General features: G+C 45.0%; 1 protein-coding gene across 4 annotated transcripts in view; it reads left to right on the top strand.

Annotated features, from left to right (window-relative positions):
- The window catches only part of LOC131944644 (IQ motif and SEC7 domain-containing protein 1), a 74,609-nt gene that overhangs the window by 6,531 nt on the left and 41,873 nt on the right, over positions 1 to 26,205 (top strand). The window contains exon 1 of one of the 4 annotated variants that reach the window (XM_059305387.1): positions 9,511 to 9,724. The exons of 1 other annotated variant lie outside the window; for it this stretch is intronic. In XM_059305387.1, the coding sequence (XP_059161370.1) occupies positions 9,633 to 9,724 (92 nt within the window). In that variant the 5' untranslated portion in view covers positions 9,511 to 9,632. Of the gene's footprint in view, positions 1 to 9,510; positions 9,725 to 12,448; positions 13,219 to 21,234; positions 21,715 to 26,205 lie in introns of those variants that run through there. 2 more of the 4 variants (XM_059305386.1, XM_059305388.1) reach the window with 2 other exon arrangements.

Here is a 26,205-nt window from a genome sequence, read left to right as displayed (position 1 = left end):
GGTCCTAGAGTCTGATAGTGGTCCTAGAGTCTGATAGTGGTCCTAGAGTCTAGTCCTAGAGTTTGATAGTGGTCCTAGAGTCTAGTCCTAGAGTCTGATAGTGGTCCTAGAGTCTGATAGTGGTCCTAGAGTCTGATAGTGGTCCTAGAGTCTGATAGTGGTCCTAGAGTCTGATAGTGGTCCTAGAGTCTGATAGTGGTCCTAGAGTCTGATAGTGGTCCTAGAGTCTGATAGTGGTCCTAGAGTCTGATAGTGGTCCTAGATTCTGATCACGTCCTTGAGCGCCATCGAGTGACTTGACACCTACAGAGAAGAGAGCGAACACAACCAATTTCCTGGAGCATGCGCACAGATTCCCCGTAGCTTTGAACAACAGCGATGTATGTGTCGACTACACCAACCTCTATGGAGCTCATGATAGACCACACAGACCCCCGTAGCGTTAAACACCACCACGCTCCATGGAGCCTCTTGACTGACATCAGACCTTGCTTGATGCCCCGCTGTTTCCTGGGTAACCACGTTTGATACGAGATTTTGCGAGAGATTAAAATGATCCTTATATTTCAATACCAGACGCTCCTATGGGGTGAGATCTATTTCAGTATGTGTACACATTTTTTTTTTAAATTTCAAGGTAGCAAAAATAAGACCGATGGTTGCTTTAGGTGTGCCATAGTTCTCACTCCACCCTTCACCCTCCTTCCCCATGGGAAATGGCTCTCCTTAAAGTCTGGGTTGCATACTGTGTGTCACAGACAGGGGCGGGTGGGGGTGGGGGAGATGTCGCCGGCTGTAGTTGACGTCACTGACTGGACGAAGAAAGTGCTTGTTCAGTGGAAAGGAGGAAGTAAATTGTCTGCTGGGTGGATGGAAGGGCGGGGGGGGGGGGGGAAAGAAAGAGTATGTCTATATGTAGGTATGTCTGGTCCTCTGTCTTAACCTAAGCCTTCAACGTTTGGACTAAACAAGTCCAGCAATGGATGATGTATCATGGTTCGCGTACTAGTTATAATTCCTACTCCGTCTTGCCTCTTACTATTTCCTTTCAATAACAAGGCGTACCCGACACGGCAAACGAATAGCTGTGTAGGCATTACTTCGTGTGGGAGGTTAGTCAGAAAATTGATGAGGTATGTTAGTGTAGGCAACTGCTTTCTTAGTGTAGGCAACTGCTTTCTTAGTGTAGGCAACTGCCTTCTTAGTGTATGCAACTGCCTTCTTAGTGTAGGCCTTCTTAGAGTAGGCATCTGCCTTCTTAGTGTATGCGACTGCCTTCTTAGTGTATGCAACTGCCTTCTTAGTGTAGGCCTTCTTAGAGTAGGAATCTGCCTTCTTAGTGTATGCGACTGCCTTCTTAGTGTATGCAACTGCCTTCTTAGTGTAGGCCTTCTTAGAGTAGGCATCTGCCTTCTTAGTGTATGCGACTGCCTTCTTAGTGTAGGCCTTCTTAGAGTAGGCATCTGCCTTCTTAGTGTATGCAACTGCCTTCTTAGTGTAGGCCTTCTTAGAGTAGGCATCTGCCTTCTTAGTGTATGCGACTGCCTTCTTAGTGTATGCAACTGCCTTCTTAGTGTAGGCCTTCTTAGAGTAGGAATCTGCCTTCTTATTGTATGCGACTGCCTTCTTAGTGTATGCAACTGCCTTCTTAGTGTAGGCCTTCTTAGAGTAGGCATCTGCCTTCTTAGTGTATGCGACTGCCTTCTTAGTGTAGGCCTTCTTAGAGTAGGCATCTGCCTTCTTAGTGTATGCAACTGCCTTCTTAGTGTAGGCCTTCTTAGAGTAGGCATCTGCCTTCTTAGTGTATGCAACTGCCTTCTTAGTGTAGGCCTTCTTAGAGTAGGCATCTGCCTTCTTAGTGTATGCAACTGCCTTGTTTAGTGTAGGCCTTCTTAGAGTAGGCATCTGCCTTCTTAGTGTATGCAACTGCCTTGTTTAGTGTAGGCAAGAGACGTATGGCGGGACAATCTACAAACTAACGTCACAATTTCAAAACGTACCCCAAAAAATAATGCTTGTATTAAATAGTAGGTCTATATATAAATGTGTGTCGTTTTTGTACAGTGTTATACATAGTCCAAACACAGCGTGCTCAAGCACACCTGTTCACACCCGCATAAGCTCACTTGATATGCACATGCAACAACTGCATCAAACCCGACGTCATGTAAACAGCAACAACAGCAGCCTATCTCTCAAGTTAAAAACTCCATGGGTGGTTTGGTGGACGGGACAAAGGCTCGCTGTCCCTGATACACTAGGTCAGGCAACAACATTCATACAGGACCTTCACTACAGTAAGACCACATCACCACTGTCCAGTACCAAGTTATCACCACAACAGTAGGACCACATCAGTAGGACCACATCAGTAGGACCACATCAGTAGGACCACATCAATAGGACCACATCAGTAGGACCACATCAGTAGGATTACATCAGTAGGACCACATCAGTAGGACCACATCAATAGACCCACATTAATAACGCCACATCAGTAGGGCCACACAAGAGGGCCACTCCATTAGAACTACATCATTAGGGCCATGTCAATAGGTTTACATTTTAAGCCTATTTTAACACGTTTTTATTAACTCAGCTTCGCGTTTGTGGATGTGTTTGTTGCTAAAATTGACATCGAAAATTAGCCCACTTCTGATTGCTCTATAGATCTGAAATTTGGCATGCAGGCTACTTTCGCCTAACAATTTCAGATGCAATCATAAAAACTAGCAATTAGAGACCGTAATTAGCTTAATTTAATTACGCCCTAAGGACCATAAAATTGAGGACATGATTTCTAAAGATACCGACAAGACTGAAGGCCTATTGACACAGTTAAGTAACTCGGCCCCAATCGATGTGAGCGCGCTGGCCGTGATCGTATAGTGGTTAGTACTTCGCGTTGTGGACGCGACAACCCAGGTTCGAATCCTGGTCGCTCAAGATTTTTAGTCCGTGTATTTATAAACACTTAGTCAAGTCATACTTAATCAAGTCATTGGATAAAGTAGAAAATAAACTATATAAAAAACTTTTTTTAAAAACAACGTTTTTCATGTGTAGCAACGGACTAAAAAGGAGAAAATAAAATACTTAAAAAAAACTTTTTAAAAAACCACGTTTTTCTTGTGGACTAAAAAGTAGAAAATAACTATTTACATACATTTGATGACAAAAAACGTGGGTCGGGCAGATGGGTCGGGAAATTTGATGGTGAACGTACCCACGTTTTTTGTCATCAAATGTATGTAAATAGTTATTTTCTACTTTTTAGTCCACAAGAAAAACGTGGTTTTTTAAAAAGTTTTTTTTAAGTATTTTATTACACTTATTTTAATAATTTTTGGCCTATTTTACTGGTTTCTATTTTAGGTTTCGGTCTACTTTACTCTGACATTGGTTTTTAGCCTCTGCTCCTTCGATCTTAAAGATTGCATCTTTCGGTATTTTAAAAATAAGTTTATGCTCCTATTTAAAGATATTTTTTTTTACTTTCAAGAGGGATGACTTTAAATTTTGTGCGAGATGATAAATTTAGCTATAATTCAAATTTGGATGTATAGGTTTAAAAAAACTGTAGAGCGAGACAACTGCGGGAATCACAAAACGAAATTATATTTACCGCGGTTGTTTCCCCTGGTAACATTTTGTGAAGATCTCTTTTTTTCTCCCACCTTTTACCTCCACTTCTCCTTTTAAAATGTAGATCAGCGCCTGCTGAAAGATGGCCAGTCTCGCGGTGTATGGTGAAGGGCCAGGTGTGGGGGGCAGGGCCAGGTGTGTGTGTGGGGGGGGGGCAGTTGTTTTCTACTTTTCCCATCCGTCAACTGTCAGCACTCCACTTAAATGTGTAGACCTGTTTTTGTGTACCTTGACATTGTTGTTGAGGTGTGAGGTGGGTCCAGTGTAGCGGGATACCAACACTATCTGTCTGTAAAGTGCGTATTGCGATAGTTCCTTGACCTTTGGGCTCTAAACTAGATGGGTTTTTTTTCCTGCTTCATGATGACCATTGTCACAGCGAAGGGGCTATATTGAGCTAACCTTAATGGATTACACTGACCAGTGGCCACACTTGTTAAGTTTAGTACTTGAAACTATGTTGTTTAGATTAGCAGTGTCTTCATCACTAACATTCACTGTTGGCTGTAAAGTATGGTTCTAGCAGACAGACACGCACGTGAAAGTATAGGTCAAACATACACATACGGCATGGGTCAAGCATACCCATACACGATACGATGCTTCAAAGCAGACAGTAACGCAATAAAGCACGGGTCAAGCCTCCAAAAGATGCTTCGGGACTCCACAAAAGCGCGGCTACTCCCATCCAAGATAAAGTTCAAACAACCCCCGCATCTAAACGGTCACTTTCCTCACCGCCGCGTGCACCCTCAGCCAGTAATGCTGACCTCCCCTTGATGTTCATTCCTTCTGTTCTCCGCTTGTCTGCCCTTGACATTTCCTAGCCAGATTTTTTTTAAAAAATTCCCTTCCGGTTTTATTTTATTTTTACCTGTTGGTCCCAATTTTTTCTACCTGTTAATCCTTAGCTTCTTGCTTGTATGATTTATTTCTGCTTCTTTTGAAAGTCATCTGGAACTTTGCTTTTAGTTAAACATTTCTAGCATTTAATAATGTTGGTCGCTTTTACGTTTTTAATCTTAACCCAGTCACTGTCCTGTCTCTCTGCTGGACATCGTTACACGTGATACATGACGTCACTGTGACGCCATAGGAACGCCCACCACTAGTCAATCCGTACTTGATTTGTTTGCTGAGGTAATGGCTTGCGAGTTCACACGTCCCCTCTATATCTCATCCCCCTAACCCCTCGCCTGCCCCCCTCCCCCCCCCCCCCCCATGCTTTCGAGTGCTCTTCCTACATTTGTAGTATCTCTTCATCTTCAGGTATACCATGTCATTTTATCATCACAATATCATCTAGTATCTGTGTTTTATCATCTTCAGGTATCTTTAAACCTTGTCATTTTACCATCACAATATCATCTAGTATATGTGTTTTATGATATACAGGTATCTTTAAACCTTGTCATTTTACCATCACAATATCATCTAGTATCTGTGTTTTATCATCTTCAGGTATCTTTAAACCTTGTCATTTTACCATCACAATATCATCTAGTATCTGTGTTTTATCATCATCTTCTAGTATGTATTTTATCATCTCTATATCATCTAGTATCTGTATTTTATCATCACTATATCATCTAGTATCTGTATTTTATCATCTGCTTTTGATCAGCTTAACCCCAACACAACCTATCCCCCCCTCTCCCCTTGTACGGTTGTTCTCGTGTCGACCCCCAGCCCTACCCCTCCTGTTAGCCCCGCCCCGCCCTCCTGACCCAGGCATGGAACAATGAGCTGTTCTCCTGCTGCTCATCCACGTGGGTAACCCGCCCCCCCCCCCCCCCCCACCCCCTGCCGCGTGGCAACCACCCCCTCCCCACTTTTATTTTCAACCTCGCGTGCCTACAGGTAACCCATGACCTCTAGTGACCTGCGACAGGGGGGCGGTGCCCAAAGAACGAGCTATCCACGCGCCAATCGGACAGCTGATTCCCACATTGACATCGGCGGTCACTTGGCTAACGTGCTACTGCCCCGGCAGACGTGATTCCACCGAGTGCCAACTTTCTTCGGTAGTCTGACATCAGTGACATTCGCAACTGTGACATTCACACCTGTGACATTCACACCTGGGATTTCACGTGCTGTCATTTCGTTCTTGTGGATAGTTTCTTGCTGTGAGAGATTGTCGATATACGGACTACTGACTCGTGTTTTATCTTACCAAGTAATTAGCTTGTAAATAGTGACAAAATATGACATCATTTTAATGCAAAGAAAAACGTGCGCTGTTCTAAAAATAGCTAAGTAAAAAAAAACGGCCGTTGCAAAAAAAATTTTTTTTAAAATTGTAAGTTATTAAAATATTCATACGTTCCGCTCGTAGAAATTACAAGAACCTGGTGCCGACGTGGTCAGATGTTTACTTGGTTTGGTGGTCACGTGTTCCTGTGGTCATACAATTTTTGTGTTATAAACTACCAGGTAATCGTGTATCTACTTGTTTTATATCTTAGTTTAGTTGTAGATCTATGTTTGTGTGTACAAATGATCTGCACTTGTTTTATATCTTAGTTTAGTTTTAGATCTATGTTTGTGTGTACAAATGGTCTGAGCCGGCATAAGACACAAAGAATAGCTACCGTGAATGGGTTTGTGTGTGGGCTTTATTTCTTTAGCTTTAGTAATTTACCCCCATCTTCCCCTCCCCCCCCTCCCCCCATCTTCCCCCCTCCCGACCATTCCAACAGGGAGCAGACCAGAATTAACGAGCTGTGTGTGCAAGTCGTTAGACCGTTCGTGGCAAAGTGCCGGTCAAACATCTGCCTGACCTTGGGCTGCCCGTTGCTTCTTGTGTTGACGGGTTGGTCAGTGCGGCGTGCGTCCACTGAGGGTGGCAACAGTTGGCCTGAGCAGACAAAACAAAGTTTCTTTCTCTGGACCCACGTACAACCGGGTCTTCAGACAACCCGGTGCACCTGCCGGTATAGAACTAAATCTCACATTCTTTACACAAGGGGGGGGGGGGGGGGGCACGTATTAAAATGCCAACACAAATATCGTAATTTTTAATGTCCGAAACATTTTACACTAAAGATTAACAAAACTAACATTGAGTTGAGCAAAGAAATATTAAATTTACTTCCGGGTTTGAGATAGACTGGACAGAAGAAAGAGAATTGAATAAAACTTCCTTCTTTCACACGCTCACAAAATTATGTCATAGCCGACAAGGAAAGCAATCCTTCAATACTTCAATTAATTTAAATTAGACACTAAACCGCCGGTAACGTTTTAATGGTTGTGTTTGTTGCATTTGGCGGGTACTGAGTAGCGGAACAAACAAAAACGCTAATCTTTTCAAATTCAATGAAAATATTTGAAGACGCGCAGTTTGTGCATTTAAATTTTAATTTGTTGTTATAAATGGAATAAAAAACTTGAGTTACGAATTTTATGTTCAGTACGTGCGATCAAGTACATAACACACTTGGGCAATTAGTGTCAGAGTATGTGTGGTTTTAATGTCTAGCTGTGAGGGGCAATAACTCATTAGAGCTCCTGGTTAGGATTCAGATTCATAGAGGTACAGGGGCTACTTGCAAGTGATCGTATGTTTTAAGTGGGTTGGTTGTGGTTGTAGCTGTTTGGTAGCTGGTTGTTGTGGGTTGGTAGCTGGTTCTTGTGGGTTGGATTGGAGTAGGTTGGTAGATGGTTGTAGTGGGTTGGTACCTGGTTGTGGTTGTAGCTGTTTGGTACCTGGTTGTAGTGGGTTAGTAGCTGGTTGTAGTGGGTTGGTACCTGGTTGTAGTGGGTTGGTAGCTGGTTGTAGTGGGTTGGTAGATGGTTGTAGTGGGTTGGTAGATGGTTGTAGTGGGTTGGTAGCTGGTTGTAGTGGGTTGGTAGCTGGTTGTAGTGGGTTGGTAGCTGGTTGTAGTAGGTTGGTAGCTGGTTGTAGTGGGTTGGTAGATGGTTGTAGTGGGTTGGTAGCTGGTTGTAGTGGGTTGGTAGCTGGTTGTAGTGGGTTGGTAGCTGGTTGTAGTAGGTTGGTAGCTGGTTGTAGTGGGTTGGTAGCTGGTTGCTGTAGGTTTGTTTACTGACCAGTCGTGTCGGTTCGCGGGTTGATTTAATCTAAAAACCGGGCACGTAAATATGGTGAGCGATTGGGTCCAGTTGATCGATGATTGGGTCAAGTTGATGGATGATTGTGGCTGATTGATGAAAGAAATGTATCGATCCCCACTTGGTTTGTTTTTGTTGACGTCAAGTTGATTACATGCCTGTAGACATTAGATAAACACATTTTGTGCACCTTCTGGGCCTGTATGTCGTTGAGTGTAAACAAGCATGTAGTTTTTGTTTTTGTACTGAGTTATCGTTAATTGTGTGCCTACAATCTGGGTTACGTTTCTTGTTTTATCACAGAGATACAGCTACACTTTACATCACCCTTGTCCTTTAGTTCGTTATCTGAGGTCTCGTCCGTTTTGGATAGATTTTGTAGGCTTTTGTTGTGATTGCTGTTACTTAAAATGTCTGTTGTTGTTACTGTAAATGTCTGTTGTTGTGATTGTTGTTATTGTAAAAGTCTGTTGTTCTATTTGCACCTAACTTGTTTACCTGAACGTGTGGCACGTGGTGACGTAAGCCCCCCCCCCCTTCACCAGCTCATCCTCTAAGCACCCCTGTATGACGTCAGATCTAGCATGGCCTAGAGCAGTGACAGCTTAAATTGGGCGTGGTCATCCCCCCCCCCCCCCCAATCTGTGTATAGCTCACGTGTTTCCAATACGAGCCAGAGTTTTAACTGTCGCTAATTACTAGACTCGCGCAACGTATTGGTAAATATTTCAACTCGTTAAATAATTATAGCGTGTATGGCAATTAGACTAAAACAGTTCTAATTTGGAAAGCAAAAAATTAGCTTAATTTACTTCCGAACATTCCTGTGCTCAGGTTTGATTTGGGCTGAATGCTTCAGACTTAAGCTGTGCTATTCCTGGTGTGTCCATGTTAGGTCCACCCACCTTATGGACACGATTACACCTGCTGTGTAAAACGTTTTCCTGAACAATCCAGCTTGATAAACTTGTTCCCTGGCTTGATCTGGGCAGATCTGTGCAATACTTAAATACACGTTCCATGCCGATCTGGTTTAAGTGTTGACGGCTCAGCGTAGAGCAGCAGATATTTTAATCTGTAACAAGGAACCCAGGTCTCAAACCTCCACCTTGACCCTCTGTTTGAAGCAGGTGAGATCTTGACACTCTTGCACTATTCATTTCGTCGACGTCTTAACGCTGCCATCAACAGCTACTCCTAGCGGCCGTCACTATATCAAACGTCTTTGTTCCCGTCTGCTTGCGAGATCACAGGCGGATAAACTTGCCCGGTCTAGTAGGCCAGGTGTCCGGGTGTGCTGAGGTCCCTTTTTTTCCGGGGCACCGCAAGTTTTGGGTGGAAGTCTAGCTCGTGCCATTGTTTTGATGACTCAGAGATCGCTTCCATAAGGGCGACAATCAGGCTAACGTTTCTGTGGTAAACAGACCTGCCCGCCATACAGTCGTTCCTTGTTGCCTGAGTTTTAAACTATGCTTTGGTACTATTTATAGCCTGGGTTATTTTTAGATGGTGATGTCAGACCACTATACATAAACAAAGAAGTTCAGATAAAAATTTAAAAAAAAAAGGCGTTGTTATGGTGATGCGTCCCCGTGGTTTTATTGAGCTGGGTTCAATGTGTTTATATTACATTCTAATGGCGTGTCGGTCCGTGGTTATAACACCGTTTTTATTAATATTTGTTTTCACTAGGCATTTTAAGGTTAACTCGCTTTTGTAAGCTGTAGAAAACTTTAACTGTTGAGACTATTTCGTGGATAAACTGAAAAGCTGTCGTTGAACTGTCAACGGTTGTTGTTGGAGCTGTGGAAGTGGTCGAACCCTTACCCTAACTGTGGTCCTATTGGAACTGTGTTAGTGGTCTAACCCTACCTGTGGCCTATTGTAACTGTCGCCGTGTCCAGCCCGGGTGAATGTCAACATGGCCGGATAGAGAAGGGGACTATAATATTTTACCTGTTGGTCAGCCGGGACTCGAGTTCAGCATGTACATCTGTATCACTGGGTGAGTATTTGTCTTGTCTGCATGCCTACTGCACAGGTATAGGGTGTACAGGTGTGCTATACAGGTAGGCCTATATGGATGTACAGTTGTACTTCACAGGTACACTGGAACCAGGTAGATATGATACGTATGCAAATGTTCCTGAATACATTACACATATAATTTCACATATAAACTGATGTGTGCTTAAAATCTCACATACAGCCACATGTATTGACCGATAAACGACTCAGTCATAAGCCTGTATAGTTAGAACTACACTACTTGCAAGTTGTAGAATACAACAAACTTAAATATTACCTAACAAAGCATGCAAGCCCGTTAAAATTGTGTAAGTTCATGTATAGACCTGTGTGTTTATCGTTTCGACATTCCTGGGTACAAGTTTGTGTTTTAATAACGACGTATTAACGTTGAATCTTTACTTGCCTGTCTATACCACCACCTTGCTAGATACAAGTTTGTGTTTTAATAACGACGTTAATGACGTTGAAGCTTTACTTGGCGTGTCTATACCACCACCTTGCTAGATACAGAAGAGTTATACACACAGATGTTATCCTGCTTTAAAATAACAGACGATTAAATCAGCGTTGTTTTCCTATCGCTTGTAAAACCTGTCAATGTATATTGAGTGTATTTTTTTGATTGTCGCCAGCAGTACACAACTACAGTAGGTTGTCGGCCCTGTAGAGCCCCATCATAGAGTCTAGCGACACACAGAACATTGTGGCCCTGTAGTAGCCCCATCATAGAGTCTAACTAAATTAGGTTGTCGGCCCTGTAGTAGCCCCATCATAGAGTCTAACTAAATTAGGTTGTCGGCCCTGTAGTAGCCCCATCATAGAGTCTAACTAAATTAGGTTGTCGGCCCTGTAGTAGCCCCATCATAGAGTCTAACTAAATTAGGTTGTCGGCCCTGTAGTAGCCCCATCATAGAGTCTAACTAAATTAGGTTGTCGGCCCTGTAGTAGCCCCATCATAGAGTCTAACTAAATTAGGTTGTCGGCCCTGTAGTAGCCCCATCATAAAGTCTAAGTACCGCGCCACAGAACATTGTGGCCCGACGACAACCAAGGTAGCTGGGAACAAAACACGGGGATACCCGATAGTTAAGTTCTCCATTTCAGACTGCTCATGTGGCGCCGTTATCTCAACTGGACATCTCAACTGGACATCATTAATTTTAACTTTAACCGAAAAGCAATGACCTTTAACCTATGGCTGAGCGTATCGAAAGCCTGATCTCATCTGTACCCGCCGCAGTTATGTAAAGATAAAATTAGTACCATACCTCACTCCACTATCCTAGACATTTACTTATCTGTTCTCATTACCCCAGCCTGGTCCCCTACATTCAGTACATACCCATTAACTCAACTGCCATGTCCTCTATAATTAGGACACCTGTAGCGTAGGGTAGAAAGATGATATGTCCTACTACCCTACCCCAGCCCTGTGTCTGCCCATATCACTCACCATCTGTGGTCTAACCACGTGATACGGCCTGTCAGATAGTTGTCAGTTGTATGAAGAATACCCGTAGCCCCTGCCTAGTGCCTGTAGCCCCTGTCTAGTGCCTGTCTAGTGCCTGTAGCCCCTGTCTAGTGCCTGTAGCCCCTGTCTAGTGCCTGTAGCCCCTGTCTAGTGCCTGTAGCCCCTGTCTAGTGCCTGTAGCCCCTGTCTAGTGCCTGTAGCCCCTGCCTAGTGCCTGTCTAGTGCCTGTAGCCCCTGTCTAGTGCCTGTCTAGTGCCTGTAGCCCCTGTCTAGTGCCTGTAGCCCCTGTCTAGTGCCTGTAGCCCCTGTCTAGTGCCTGTAGCCCCTGTCTAGTGCCTGTCTAGTGCCTGTAGCCCCTGTCTAGTGCCTGTAGCCCCTGTCTAGTGCCTGTCTAGTGCCTGTAGCCCCTGTCTAGTGCCTGTCTAGTGCCTGTAGCCCCTGTCTAGTGCCTGTCTAGTGCCTGTAGCCCCTGTCTAGTGCCTGTCTAGTGCCTGTAGCCCCTGTCTAGTGCCTGTCTAGTGCCTGTAGCCCCTGTCTAGTGCCTGTCTAGTGCCTGTAGATAATACTTGTATGACTGGGGCACAAGACAAGATGACTGCGACACACATGAATGTATGATTGACATCGTGGCTCTTTGGCTGAATGCTCTGAGATGACCGCCTTGTGATAAGACTAAAAGTGAGACTGGTGTTAGTGATACCTGTAGTCGGTGAGTGAGACCATTACCGGTGACACCTGCGGTTAGTGAGGCCACAGATAGGTATCTACAGGGTCTACAAAAGACTGTAGTACCCAAGGATGAAGGATGAGCTTCCAATACAAACCGACTTGACCAGCGGTCAGTCTACATGTCACCCAACTCCACCCATACCACAGGGAGGGGAAACCAACCGTGACCGTTCTAACTAGCCACTAGCCACTGGTCACTGTGACACGATGAGTCATCATGTTTACCATGCTGTTTCGCGTTGACCCAAGCCTTCATACATCTGGTTTCTGCCTGACTGATCTACCAGATCAAAACTCTACGTGGCTGACACAGCTAACGTTTGTCCAGAATTTTCTCATGAAATATTTATAACTCCAGCAGTGAATTGGATGAATACCAGCTTGATATTCAATTTCATTTACACATATTTTTATCTGGTAATATTATGCAAGAAAGCTTTACAATGTACGTAAACTTTTTGCACACTTAGTGCGCACCGGTGCACAAGAGCACGTTCTATAGTGAACGTGTATTTTTTTCCCTGCGCTTCCATCTCATGTTTCGCTTACAAGAAGATTGATGTTTACTTTTCTTTACAACAGCAAGACACTCGCGGAGGACTAAGACGTTTTGTCTAAACATTTCTGGATATTGTGTGGGAGTAATCCTTCTTGTGGATAGTGGATTCTGAGAGAGAAGCGCTTAATCCAGCCTCCCTCGACAGTTGTTTGCTAGGCCTAGACCTTGTTATTCCCGGATCGTTTCTGCGTTCACCACGAAGGTTCAAACATGCTTTTAGTTGCTCGACGCATGCCAAAAACCTTTCAAACACCGGTAGCTATATTTAACGACACAATTTCTTGCAAGTGTTCGTCTTTTCAGACACATTTCGTCTCGTTAAGTTTGTAGATCGTATTGTTTTAGTTTTTTCTACTACTGGTCGGAATAGCTGTTTCAAATATTGCGACAACTCACTGACGTAGTGAAATGTGTTGGTACTTGTTCCCAATGTGAATTGTTAACATCAGAATGTGTGCTTTAAATCTTGGACATCTGTGAGCGACATAGTGTGAGCACATGTTTGGTGCAGACAGCCAATGAGATAGTCTGCCCAAGCAGACGTGTGAGAGATGGCGCTCTTCTCCGAGTGTCTGCACGTGCCGGACTGTGTCAAGATGATGTACAGGACCCAACATGGCTGCTGCACCAGCGCGTGCCTCGCGCGCCAGCGGTATAAAAACAAGGTCAGCGTGTTTCCCGCGCTGGAGTTCCGGCATTACATAACAAGGTAGGTCTGACCCCGGCATTACATAACAAGGTAGGTCTGACCCCGGCATTAGATAACAAGGTAGGTCTGACCCCGGCATTACATAACAAGGTAGGTCTGACCCCGGCATTACATAACAAGGTAGGTCTGACCCCGGCATTACATAACAAGGTAGGTCTGACCCCGGCATTACATAACAAGGTAGGTCTGACCCCGGCATTATATAACAAGGTAGGTCTGACCCCGGCATTATATAACAAGGTAGGCCAAATATCCGACCCTGATATAACATAAAAAGTTAGTCTGACCCCGGTATTACCTGACGAGGTAGGTCTGGCCCCTGTATTACATAGAGCTATGTAAAACTTGGTACCACAAGCACACCGTCCTATTGCATCATTGTCTGACTGCTGAATTTTAACTATTGTAAATAAATATTCATATTTGTTGTTATTTTAAGCTTATAATTGAAATTATGTAACTTAGACCTCCTTTTCCCCCTAAACATCTGAGTTTAATTGTTGAATAGATCTTACTCGTAGCTACCTTTCTATTAAAGTTCGTACCTGACTTTATATAAGTTAGTCCCGGACGTTATATAAACATTTGTACCTGACTTTATATGAGTTAGTCCAGGACGTTATATAAACATTTGTACCTGACTTTATATAAGTTCGTCCAGGACGTTATATAAACATTTGTACCTGACTATATAACAGTACGCCGCAACTCATCTGGATGTACCTGTAAACAACCCCCCCCCCCCACACACACACGCCAACTACATTTTTTACCCTCCATTGTCTGGCCCCTGGATGAAAGACACGTGTGTGGGAGGGGGTGGGGGAGGGGTCTGTTGTTGTTTCTGCCATCGGGTCTCACTTAAAGCCTGGGGTACAGGGGTCCTGGCCTTTCTGTCTGCGGTTACACCAAAGGTTGCACATTTATGCCGAACGTGGCTTCAAAGTGCCAACTATTCTCTCATGTAGACCAGTGGTTCCCAAACCTTTTCATCACACAGAACGTGGCTTCAAAGTGCCAACTATTCTCTCATGTAGACCAGTGGTTCCCAAACCTTTTCATCACACAGCCCACACCCTTATGTCAAATAAAGGGGTACAACTTTTAATCAATCGCTACTTTTTGTTTGTGACGTTGTAAGCAATTTCTTGGGGAGGGGGGGGGAGACCTTTGAGAGTGGGGAGAATTGAGGGTGGACATTGTAGTTCATTTAAAAGTTTGCTCCTCTTAAAAGTTTGTACCTGTAAAAAAAGAACGTAATGAATAAAGTACCTTTGGATGCGTGTAACATGAAAGCAGGAAACTAAATAGGTTTTAGATAAGGAATGTATTTTATAAACCTGCGGGTAGCGGCTCTCCCTGGGTGTGCAGGTCACGAACCCCAGCTTTAGATAAGTGCTGAGGCTTCGGGTGATATTTCTCTACCCTAACCCCGCCGCCCCCTCCGTACCACGACAATCTTTCCTTGACCCTGACCGACTGCTCACGACTGAGTGACGTCTGCTTATTACATCATGATTCATCGTCTGCCTGGATGTCACAGACCTGGCTTTGTTCTGTAGATGTGGGTGCACGTCAGCGTGTCATGATGACCCATTAGATACTGGCTCTCTTATCTTCATGACGATCCGCCGTGTGTCGGCGGCACAAGACAGATTGCACCTGTAGGTTTGTAACCCGAGAGTTCAAAGTTCGCGACTTGACGTGATGTCATCGTGCTGTATTTGCCTGATCTGTAGTCCTGGCGTGGAAGGAACTACGGCATCAATGTAGTCGATCCACGCAGTACATAAGTAGACTGTCCAGTTTATCTTGAGCAGTGAATCTGCAACAGAGATTATCTCCACATGTATTGGTACTACTTGCCACCCCGATAGCGGCAGTTGTTAATGAGTACAAAAATAACTCACACTAGCAAGACGCCCCCTGCCAACGTACACTAACTTTTTCATGTATTTGTGTCAGTGTGAGTGATTTTTTTGCCAACGTGCGCTAACTAGATTATCACACATTTGTGTCAGTGTGAGCAGTACACTAGATGAACATGACCGCCCGGGTTAGCAGACAAAGACAGGTAACGGTTCATCATGAGCCGTAACAATAACCAAGGTAAATAATGAAATATGGGGCCATGTCTTTGCTCGTGCGACCTACTTAGAAGGGAATTTCCCGATGTTTCATCGCTCACCTTGACACCGATGCGGTTATTGTTGTTTCAGCAATTAACTTGTGCAGACACGGTAGCGATGGCTGGTTAACACCTTTACCTAGTACGTGCTCTTGTACACAGTACACCTTATGTACACTGGACCACCCACGAACACGAACCCACCCCTACCCATAAACACGTTACTCTCCTCCCCCCCCCCCCCCCCCACACACAAACACAATACAACACCCATTTACCCGTGCACCCATTTTATCCACACAACACTCCCCCCACTATATACTCCCCACCCCCCTATATACTCCCCCCCCCCATATACTCCCCACCCCACCGTAAAGATGCTACTCCTACTAAAAACAAACCACAGTTCCGCATTCACCAACTTTATCCCACAATCGAAAGCGATGTTTCACCTCTGACCTCTAGGTGGTGGCACTGTTCTCACCCTTATTAAATTACCCCCCCCCCCCCTGCCATTCTTACCTTCACCGTCCGAGACCTGCCAGGTATGTGGTGAACTCAGGTGAAAGACGACTAGGTATGTGGTGAGCTCAGGTGAAAGACGACCAGGTATGTGGTGAGCTCAGGTGAAAGACGACCAGGTATGTGGTGAGCTCAGGTGAAAGACGACCAGGTATGTGGTGAGCTCAGGTGAAAGACGACCAGGTATGTGGTGAGCTCAGGTGAAAGACGACCAGGTATGTGGTGAGCTCAGGTGAAAGACGACCAGGTATGTGGTGAGCTCAGGTGAAAGACGACCAGGTATGTGGTGAGCTCAGGTGAAAGACGACCAGGTATGTGGTGAGCTCAGGTGAAAGACGACCAGGTATGTGGTGAGCTCAGGTGAAAGACGACCAGGTATGTGGTGAGCTCAGGTGAAAGACGACCAGGTATGTGGTGAACTCAGGTGAAAGACGACCAGGTATGTGGTGAGCTCAGGTGAAAGACGACCAGGTATATCTGGCAATGTTGACCACACGTTCCTTGTGGCTACAGTGGATAGCGCATCATTCACTCACGGCCTTTGTACCAAGTCATCACTCACGGCCATTGTACCAACTCATCACTCACGCCTTTGTACCAACTCATCACTCACGCCTTTGTACCAACTCATCACTCACGGCACTTGTACCAACTCATCACTCACGCCTTTGTACCAACTCATCACTCACGCCTTTGTACCAACTCATCACTCACGGCACTTGTACCAACTCATCACTCACGCCTTTGTACCAACTCATCACTCACGCCTTTGTACCAACTCATCACTCACGCCTTTGTACCAACTCATCACTCACGGCCTTTGTACCATCTCATCACTCACGGTCGTTGTACCAACTCATCACTCACGGTCGTTGTACCAACTCATCACTCACGGCCTTTATACCAACTCATCTCTCACGGCCTTTGTACCAACTCATCACTCACGGTCTTTGTACCAAGTCATCACTCACGGCCATTGTACCAACTCATCACTCACGCCTTTGTACCAACTCATCACTCACGCCTTTGTACCAACTCATCACTCACGGCACTTGTACCAACTCATCACTCACGCCTTTGTACCAACTCATCACTCACGCCTTTGTACCAACTCATCACTCACGGCACTTGTACCAACTCATCACTCACGGCACTTGTACCAACTCATCACTCACGCCTTTGTACCAACTCATCACTCACGCATTTGTACCAACTCATCACTCACGCCTTTGTACCAACTCATCACTCACGGCCTTTGTACCATCTCATCACTCACGGTCGTTGTACCAACTCATCACTCACGGTCGTTGTACCAACTCATCACTCACGGCCTTTATACCAACTCATCTCTCACGGCCTTTGTACCAACTCATCACTCACGGTCTTTGTACCAACTCATCACTCACGGTCGTTGTACCAACTCATCACTCACGCCTTTGTACCATCTCATCACTCACGCCTTTATACAAACTCATCACTCACGGTCTTTGTACCAACTCATCACTCACGCCTTTGTACCAACTCATCACTCACGCCTTTGTACCAACTCATCACTCACGCCTTTGTACCAACTCATCACTCACGCCTTTGTACCAACTCATCACTCACGCCTTTGTACCAACTCATCACTCACGCCTTTGTACCAACTCATCACTCACGCCTTTGTACCAACTCATGATTCACTTAACATGCAAGCACAAATCGTCACACCCGTTACAAACATAAACGTCGCTCACCCCCTCAGACAATCCTCTCACACTCACACATAGGACCCCCTTAAACTCCAGACGACTCACACAACCGCTAGTCTTCCCCACACACTAACTTCTCTCACTCACACCCAACCCTCACAGTCTACACTGCTGACTACTGTGCTAACTAGTGACGGTAAAACGTTGTATCCGATTAATTAAGGGACATAACCCCAGGAAAAGTAGCGTCAATGTATTGATTTTCGCTCCACGCCTTGATTGGAGTTCCTTCCCCTGTAAGTCTCTACCACCGCCTCTCCGGATTTCTGGGGCGTCATGCCCGGGGGCCACGGGGGAGCGCGTGTCCAGTGTGTACCAGTGTACGCCCCGTGAGCAGATGCTGGAGCTCACTGTTGTGTGTCTGCTCTGAGTCAGATCGCGCCAAGTGGCATAATTAGAGGCCGCGTTAATTAGCGCCGCTCAAAGCACGGCGCTGTAAAGGTGATTTGCATATAGTTGTGTTCATTTAGTCGGACAGTGGCGTGCATGTTACGTGTTGAGCAGTCCTGGCCAGCGCAACTTGTGGGGCAATCACAGGCATTGGAGTAACCCTGGAGTCAGCGTCAGTGTACAACTGGAGTCAGCGTCCGTGTACAACTGGAGTCAGCGTCCGTGTACCATTGGAGTCATGGAGAAACCTTGTGTTGACGTCTGTCTCTGGGGAGCAGAAGTTTGTGACGGAACCATCTCAGGATACAGCCTTTAGTCGTGTGTGATATAGCTCTCTCAGGATACAGCCTTTAACGTGTGGGATATAGCTCTCTCAGGATACAGCCTGTAGCGTGTTGGATATAACTCAGGATACAGCCTTTAGCGTGTGGGATATAGCTGTAGATCCGGGTACTTTACCACTGACAATCTACGAGGATTTGCTGCAGGAAATGAACTACCACAGTGAGATCCGAGTCCAACTGTACACAGCATCGCCCTACAGCCAGACGTCTCAGCCACCAGCCGCCATGTTCTGGAGTCATCACATCCTCCCTAGGTAGGCGGTATGTGTGCGTCGTTAACTGGGTGTGTGCGTCGTTAACCGGTGTGTGTATGTGTGCGTCGTTAACTGGTGTGTGTGTGTGCGTCGTTAACTGGGTGTGTGCGTCGTTAACCGGTGTGTGTGCGTCGTTAACCGATGTGGGTGTGTGCGTCGTTAACTGGGTGTGTGCGTCGTTAACCGGTGTGTGTGTGTGTGCGTCGTTAACTGGTGTGTGTGTGCGTCGTTAACTGGTGTGTGTGTGCGTCGTTAACTGGGTGTGTGCGTCGTTAACCGGTGTGTGTGCGCGTCGTTAACCGGTGTGTGTGTGCGTCATTAACCGGTGTGTGTGTGCGTCGTTAACTGGTGTGTGTGTGTGTGTGTGTGTTAACTGGGATGTGTGTGCGTCGTTAACTGGGATGTATGTGCGTCGTTAACTGGGATGTGTGTGCGTCGTTAACGGATTTATGTGCATCGTTAACTAGGATGTGCATTCGTGGCACCCAGTACTAAAACACGAATCAGATGTTTCTAATTCTCATGCATGCGGTTCTGCATTGAATGACCACCTCTGCTACATTGTATGCCCACCCCTAATCACTTCTACTACAACGTATTACCGCCACTACTACAACGTATTACCACCACTACTACAACGTATTACCACCACTACTACAACGTATTACCGCCACTACTACAACGTATTACCACCACTACTACAACGTATTACCGCCACTACTACAACGTATTACCGCCACTACTACAACGTATTACCGCCACTACTACAACGTATTACCGCCACTACTACAACGTATTACCGCCACTACTACAACGTATTACCGCCACTACTACAACGTATTACCGCCACTACTACAACGTATTACCGCCACTACTACAACGTATTACCGCCACTACTACAACGTATTACCGCCACTACTACAACGTATTACCGCCACTACTACAACGTATTACCGCCACTACTACAACGTATTACCGCCACTACTACAACGTATTACTATTATTTATTTATTCTTAATTGGATTAATGTATGTATTGTTTATGAGGCTGGTGGCTGTGGTCAGTGGCTGTGGTCAGTGACTGTGGTCAGTGGCTGGTGGCTGTGGTCAGTGGCTGTGGTCAGTGGCTGGTGGCTGTGGTCAGTGGCTGTGGTCAGTGGCTGGTGGCTGTGGTCAGTGGCTGGTGGCTGTGGTCAGTGGCTGGTGGCTGTGGTCAGTGGCTGTGGTCAGTGGCTGGTGGCTGTGGTCAGTGGCTGTGGTCAGTGGCTGGTGGCTGTGGTCAGTGGCTGTGGTCAGTGACTGGTGGCTGTGATCAGTGGCTGTAGTCAGTGGCTGTGATCAGTGGCTGTGGTCAGTGGCTGTGGTCAGTGGCTGTGGTCAGTGGCTGGTGGCTGTGGTCAGTGGCTGTGGTCAGTGACTGGTGGCTGTGATCAGTGGCTGTAGTCAGTGGCTGTGGTCAGTGGCTGTGGTCAGTGGCTGGTGGCTGTGGTCAGTGGCTGTGGTCAGTGGCTGTGGTCAGTGGCTGGTGGCTGTGGTCAGTGGCTGTGGTCAGTGGCTGGTGGCTGTGATCAGTGGCTGTGGTCAGTGGCTGGTGGCTGTGATCAGTGGCTGGTGGCTGTGGTTGTGGTCAGTGGCTGACTCCTGCCATTTTGTTCTATGATTGGGTACAGCGAACCATTCCTTTACCCCCCCCCCCCCCACCCTTTTGTTTTCCATCCGGCAATAACACGCTACGAATGATTAAAAAACAACCTCTATAACGTGGACATGTTGATCCTGTTTAGACCATTGTTGATCCCCCACCTCGTCCATTCAAGGACCTACTTGACACAAGTGTATCAGACGACAAAGGAGTCATTGGATCAGATGGCTTCTGTCTACACATACAAGTTGACTCCCTACTTGTTGAAGTGACCTGAGCTGGTATTTGTAAGCTGTAGCTTAAAGAACAGAAAACATTTCAAACACATTTTGTGCGAGTTCATACACGGTTTGATGCCACGGTGATGGCCATCATGTCGGGTATGTCATATGTCCTACACCACACTACACACATATTTCTACTGGTCAGTTAGAAATGAACGTCCAGTGTTAAAATAGAAGATAGCTAGTCCGGACAGCCTAGCGCCACATCTGCCACTGTAGGTTTATGTCATAGCTTGGCACATTCATTTACAAACCTTTCCAATGCCAGATTTTTAAAAAGAATTACGGGTAGCAACATTATTTTATTTTGGTTGTAGCAATTATTACTCTCCAATTCAACATAGTTAAACGTTCCTGATCCCAGTAGTCTAATCACACCATCTCCGTTTTGTATTCTTCAATTATTTACTACATGGAACACTTCCAAATTTAAAACGACCCAGTTGCTTGACTCGGTTACACCAATTGTCAGAATATTCTCAGGGATTAGCTTAGGTGTTGTGTTTTTAAATGTAGTCCATTGTTAACGGCGATTTAAGTCTTCTTACCCCCACCCCCACCCCCATTATTCATGCTGAGCGGCACCAAGTACTGTAGGCAAGAGAAGGTAGACAATCCATTAAACTGGGTAGTTGAGTCCCCTTGGCGCGGTGACAGAGACCTTAGTGTGTTGTGACACGGACTGTGTGTACCGTCGACATTTTCAAGTGGGAAAAACAACTGTGTTGGGCTGGCTATAGTAGGGCTCTGTCTGAACCTCAGTGATAGATTTCTCCCTGAATTATTGATAGCCGCGGCCGGTAGATGGGATTAAAATGTTTGGGGGACCCAGCAAGACAGTTCGTGCTATTTCACTTGCCGCTATTTCACTTGCTCGTGTGGAGAATTTAGATTAGCTAGCCAGTACTAGTCAAGTTGTGTCGTGTTCTGTGGGTGTGCTACAATGGATTGGTTTCAAACAAGTTGTATTCTAAATGTTTGTGTGGATACCCTTCGGACATTACTTGTAAAACATTATTTGTGTGTAGCAAGCCGGCCAGTGGTGTGGTGATGTGTTCTGGCCAGTCCTATAGTTTTCTGGCAACCAGCCGAACAGTGGAATTATATTCTCTCCTGACTATTTATTGGTCAGAGTTTCGCCTCGAACACATTGGACCCACTGTGGACTAATTATTGACCCACGTAAAGAGCTTAGATATATCTAATAAATAACAGCTTTGACCTTTCTTAATTAACCCCACTTAACACCATTTCATTTTCATGTTCTAAAAAGAATTTTCCAAATTATCCCTATAACATCTTCTCTAACGACCCCTGTAAAGACAGTTATCAGGACCCTTACGACCCTGTAAAGACCCCCCCCCCCCTACTGTTGACCTGCATGCTCCGTGTCGGGTAGTGCGTGGGTCAAGCCGGAACCAACAGGTGTAGCGAAGATTTCCATGCACCTGAATGTGTGTGTCGGACAGGTACATGTGGGACCCCATCTAGCCACTAATTAACCTTCAAGGTTTACAGAGATCATTGCTTTAGTTTGTCGTGGACAAGGGCGTGAACTCCATGACTCAACATGTGGTGCGATTATACCTACACGGCGACACCAACACGGCGACACCAACACGGCGACACCAACACGGCGACACCAACACGGCGACACAACACGGCGACACCAACACGGCGACACCAACACGGCGACACCAACACGGCGACACCAACACGTCGACACCAACATGGCGACACAACACGGCGACACCAACACGGCGACACAACACATCAACACCAACACGGCGACACCAACACGGCGACACAACACATCAACACCAACACGGCGACACCAACACGGCGACACCAACACGGCGACACCAACACGGCGACACAACACGGCGACACCAACACGGCGACACAACACGGCGACACCAACACGTCGACACCAACACGGCGACACCAACACGTCGACACCAACACGGCGACACCAACACGGCGACACAACACATCAACACCAACACGGCGACACCAACACGGCGACACCAACACGGCGACACCAACACGGCGACACCAACACGGCGACACCAACACGGCGACACAACACGGCGACACCAACACGGCGACAAACACGGCGACACCAACACGGCGACACCAACACGGCGACACAACACAGCGACACAACACGGCGACACAAACACGGCGACACCAACACGGCGACACATACAAAAAACAGCGACACAACACAACGAGACCCACACCTTAACTGGACACAGTGACACAAGACACGGCCCGTTCAAACAGAACACTAAATATGTACCAGATGACCTGTCGATGACCCGTGTAAAGTCACGATTGTAGCTTACTAAACATTTAGGATGACTTCCGGCTTTCTTGTTGTCTTCGTCACGCTCCAGTTGCCTTGTACTTGGATAGTATCAGATGTCTTGTTTGTCTGTTTGTTCAGGATATATGTGATACACGTATGCCATCTATATGGTACACTGGATGTATGTGACACGTGTATGTGACACACTACGTGCTAGTGACACACTACGTGCTAGTGACACACTACGTGCTAGTGACACACTACGTGCTAGTGACACACTACGTGTATGTGACACACTACGTGCTAGTGACATATTACGTGCTAGTGACACACTACGTGCACGCGACACACTACGTATATGTACCCAGTGACAAACACTTAAACTTGACACACAACAGACAGCAACACTGGATTAGGGCGTGCCTTATCTGCTTGTCATTGTTGAGTCGTTTGGTGGAGGTTCTTGGGTGCTGAATGGGGCGAACCATTTGATCAACATTACACTTGAATTATAGGATGAACCATTTGGTCAACATTACACTTGAATTATAGGACGAACCATTTGGTCAACATTAGACTTGAATTATAGGACGAACCATTTGGTCAACATTAGACTTGAATTATAGGACGAACCATTTGGTCAACATTAGACTTGAATTATAGGATGAACCATTTGGTCAACATTACACTTGAATTATAGGACGAACCATTTTTTTTTTACTAGTGTAGTACAGAGACAACCGTGGATTTTACATGTCGAGGTGTCGTGTTCATCCTTGTCTTTATCAAACCTTGTTTGATCCCGTTTGTTGTGGACACATATTTAGATAGAAGGCCTATGTTGACCAGTGTCCGAGTATCCATGTTAGAAACGGTGTTTGATCTAGATTCTATAAGTTGACACGAATGGTGTTTGGTCTAGATTCTATAAGTTGTGACACGAATGGTGTTTGGTCTAGATTCTATAAGTTGACACGAATGGTGTTTGGTCTAGATTCTATAAGTTGACACGAATGGTGTTTGGTCTAGATTCTATAAGTTGACACGAATGGTGTTTGGTCTAGATTCTATAAGTTGACACGAATGGTGTTTGGTCTAGATTCTATTAGTTGTGACACGAATGGTGTTTGGTCTAGATTCTATTAGTTGTGACACGAATGGTGTTTGGTCTAGATTCTATAAGTTGACACGAATGGTGTTTGGTCTAGATTCTATAAGTTGACACGAATGGTGTTTGGTCTAGATTCTATAAGTTGACACGAATGCTGTTTGGTCTAGATTCTATTAGTTGTGACACGAATGGTGTTTGGTCTAGATTCTATAAGTTGACACGAATGGTGTTTGGTCTAGATTATATAAGTTGACACGAATGGTGTTTGGTCTAGATTCTATAAGTTGACACGAATGGTGTTTGGTCTAGATTATATAAGTTGACACGAATGGTGTTTGGTCTAGATTATATAAGTTGACACGAATGGTGTTTGGTCTAGATTCTGTAAGTTGTGACACGAATGGTGTTTGGTCTAGATTCTATAAGTTGTGACACGAATGGTGTTTGGTCTAGATTCTATAAGTTGTGACACGAATGGTGTTTGGTCTAGATTCTATAAGTTGTGACACGAATGGTGTTTGGTCTAGATTCTATAAGTTGTAACACGAATGGTGTTTGGTCTAGATTCTATAAGTTGTGACACGAATGGTGTTTGGTCTAGATTCTATAAGTTGTGACATGAATGGTGTTTGGTCTAGATTCTTTAAGTTGTGACACGAATGGTGTTTGGTCTAGATTCTATTAGTTGTGACACGAATGGTGTTTGGTCTAGATTCTACTAGTTGTGACACGAATGATGTTTGGTCTAGATTCTATAAGTTGACACGAATGGTGTTTGGTCTAGATTCTATAAGTTGACACGAATGCTGTTTGGTCTAGATTCTATTAGTTGTGACACGAATGGTGTTTGGTCTAGATTCTATAAGTTGACACGAATGGTGTTTGGTCTAGATTATATAAGTTGACACGAATGGTGTTTGGTCTAGATTCTATAAGTTGACACGAATGGTGTTTGGTCTAGATTCTATAAGTTGACACGAATGGTGTTTGGTCTAGATTCTATAAGTTGACACGAATGGTGTTTGGTCTAGATTCTGTAAGTTGTGACACGAATGGTGTTTGGTCTAGATTCTATAAGTTGTGACACGAATGGTGTTTGGTCTAGATTCTATAAGTTGTGACACGAATGGTGTTTGGTCTAGATTCTATAAGTTGTGACACGAATGGTGTTTGGTCTAGATTCTATAAGTTGTGACACGAATGGTGTTTGGTCTAGATTCTATAAGTTGTGACACGAATGGTGTTTGGTCTAGATTCTATAAGTTGTGACATGAATGGTGTTTGGTCTAGATTCTTTAAGTTGTGACACGAATGGTGTTTGGTCTAGATTCTATAAGTTGTGACACGAATGGTGTTTGGCCTAGATTCTTTAAGTTGTGACACGAATGGTGTTTGGTCTAGATTCTATAAGTTGTGACACGAATGGTGTTTGGTCTAGATTCTATAAGTTGTGACACGAATGGTGTTTGGTCTAGATTCTATAAGTTGTGACACGAATGGTGTTTGGTCTAGATTCTATAAGTTGTGACACGAATGGTGTTTGGTCTAGATTCTTTAAGTTGTGACACGAATGGTGTTTGGTCTAGATTCTTTAAGTTGTGACACGAATGGTGTTTGGTCTAGATTCTATAAGTTGTGACACGAATGGTGTTTGGTCTAGATTGTATAAGTTGTGACACGAATGGTGTTTGATCTTGATTCTATAAGTTGACACGAATGGTGTTTGGTCTAGATTGTATAAGTTGTGACACGAATGGTGTTTGGTCTAGATTGTATAAGTTGTGACACGAATGGTGTTTGGTCTAGATTGTATAAGTTGTGACACGAATGGTGTTTGGTCTAGATTCTTTAAGTTGTGACACGAATGGTGTTTGGTCTAGATTCTATAAGTTGTGACACGAATGGTGTTTGGTCTAGATTCTATAAGTTGTGACACGAATGGTGTTTGGTCTAGATTCTATAAGTTGTGACACGAATGGTGTTTGGTCTAGATTCTATAAGTTATGACACGAATGGTGTTTGATCTAGATTCTATAAGTTGTGACACGAATGGTGTTTTAAAAGCTGTCTTAATCATAAGCACTTTACTCGAGCAGAAAGAAATGTTTGAGGGCAAAGTTCAGAATAAATGACATGAAACATTTTTTGTCCCTTGTTTGAAGTGGCGTTGGCCAAAGTGTTTAGTCGGTTCAAGTGTTTTAGTTAGTCCTGGTGTTTTAGTTGGCCTTGGTGTTTAAGTTGGCCCCGGTGT

Source organism: Physella acuta, unplaced genomic scaffold (genome assembly GCF_028476545.2).
Source record: "Physella acuta isolate Inbredline_101_S28 unplaced genomic scaffold, ASM2847654v3 ptg000502l, whole genome shotgun sequence".
NCBI lineage: Eukaryota > Metazoa > Mollusca > Gastropoda > Physidae > Physella > Physella acuta.
The sequence above is the reverse complement of the archived record's forward strand: the minus strand, read 5'-3'. Positions and strand labels throughout refer to the sequence as shown.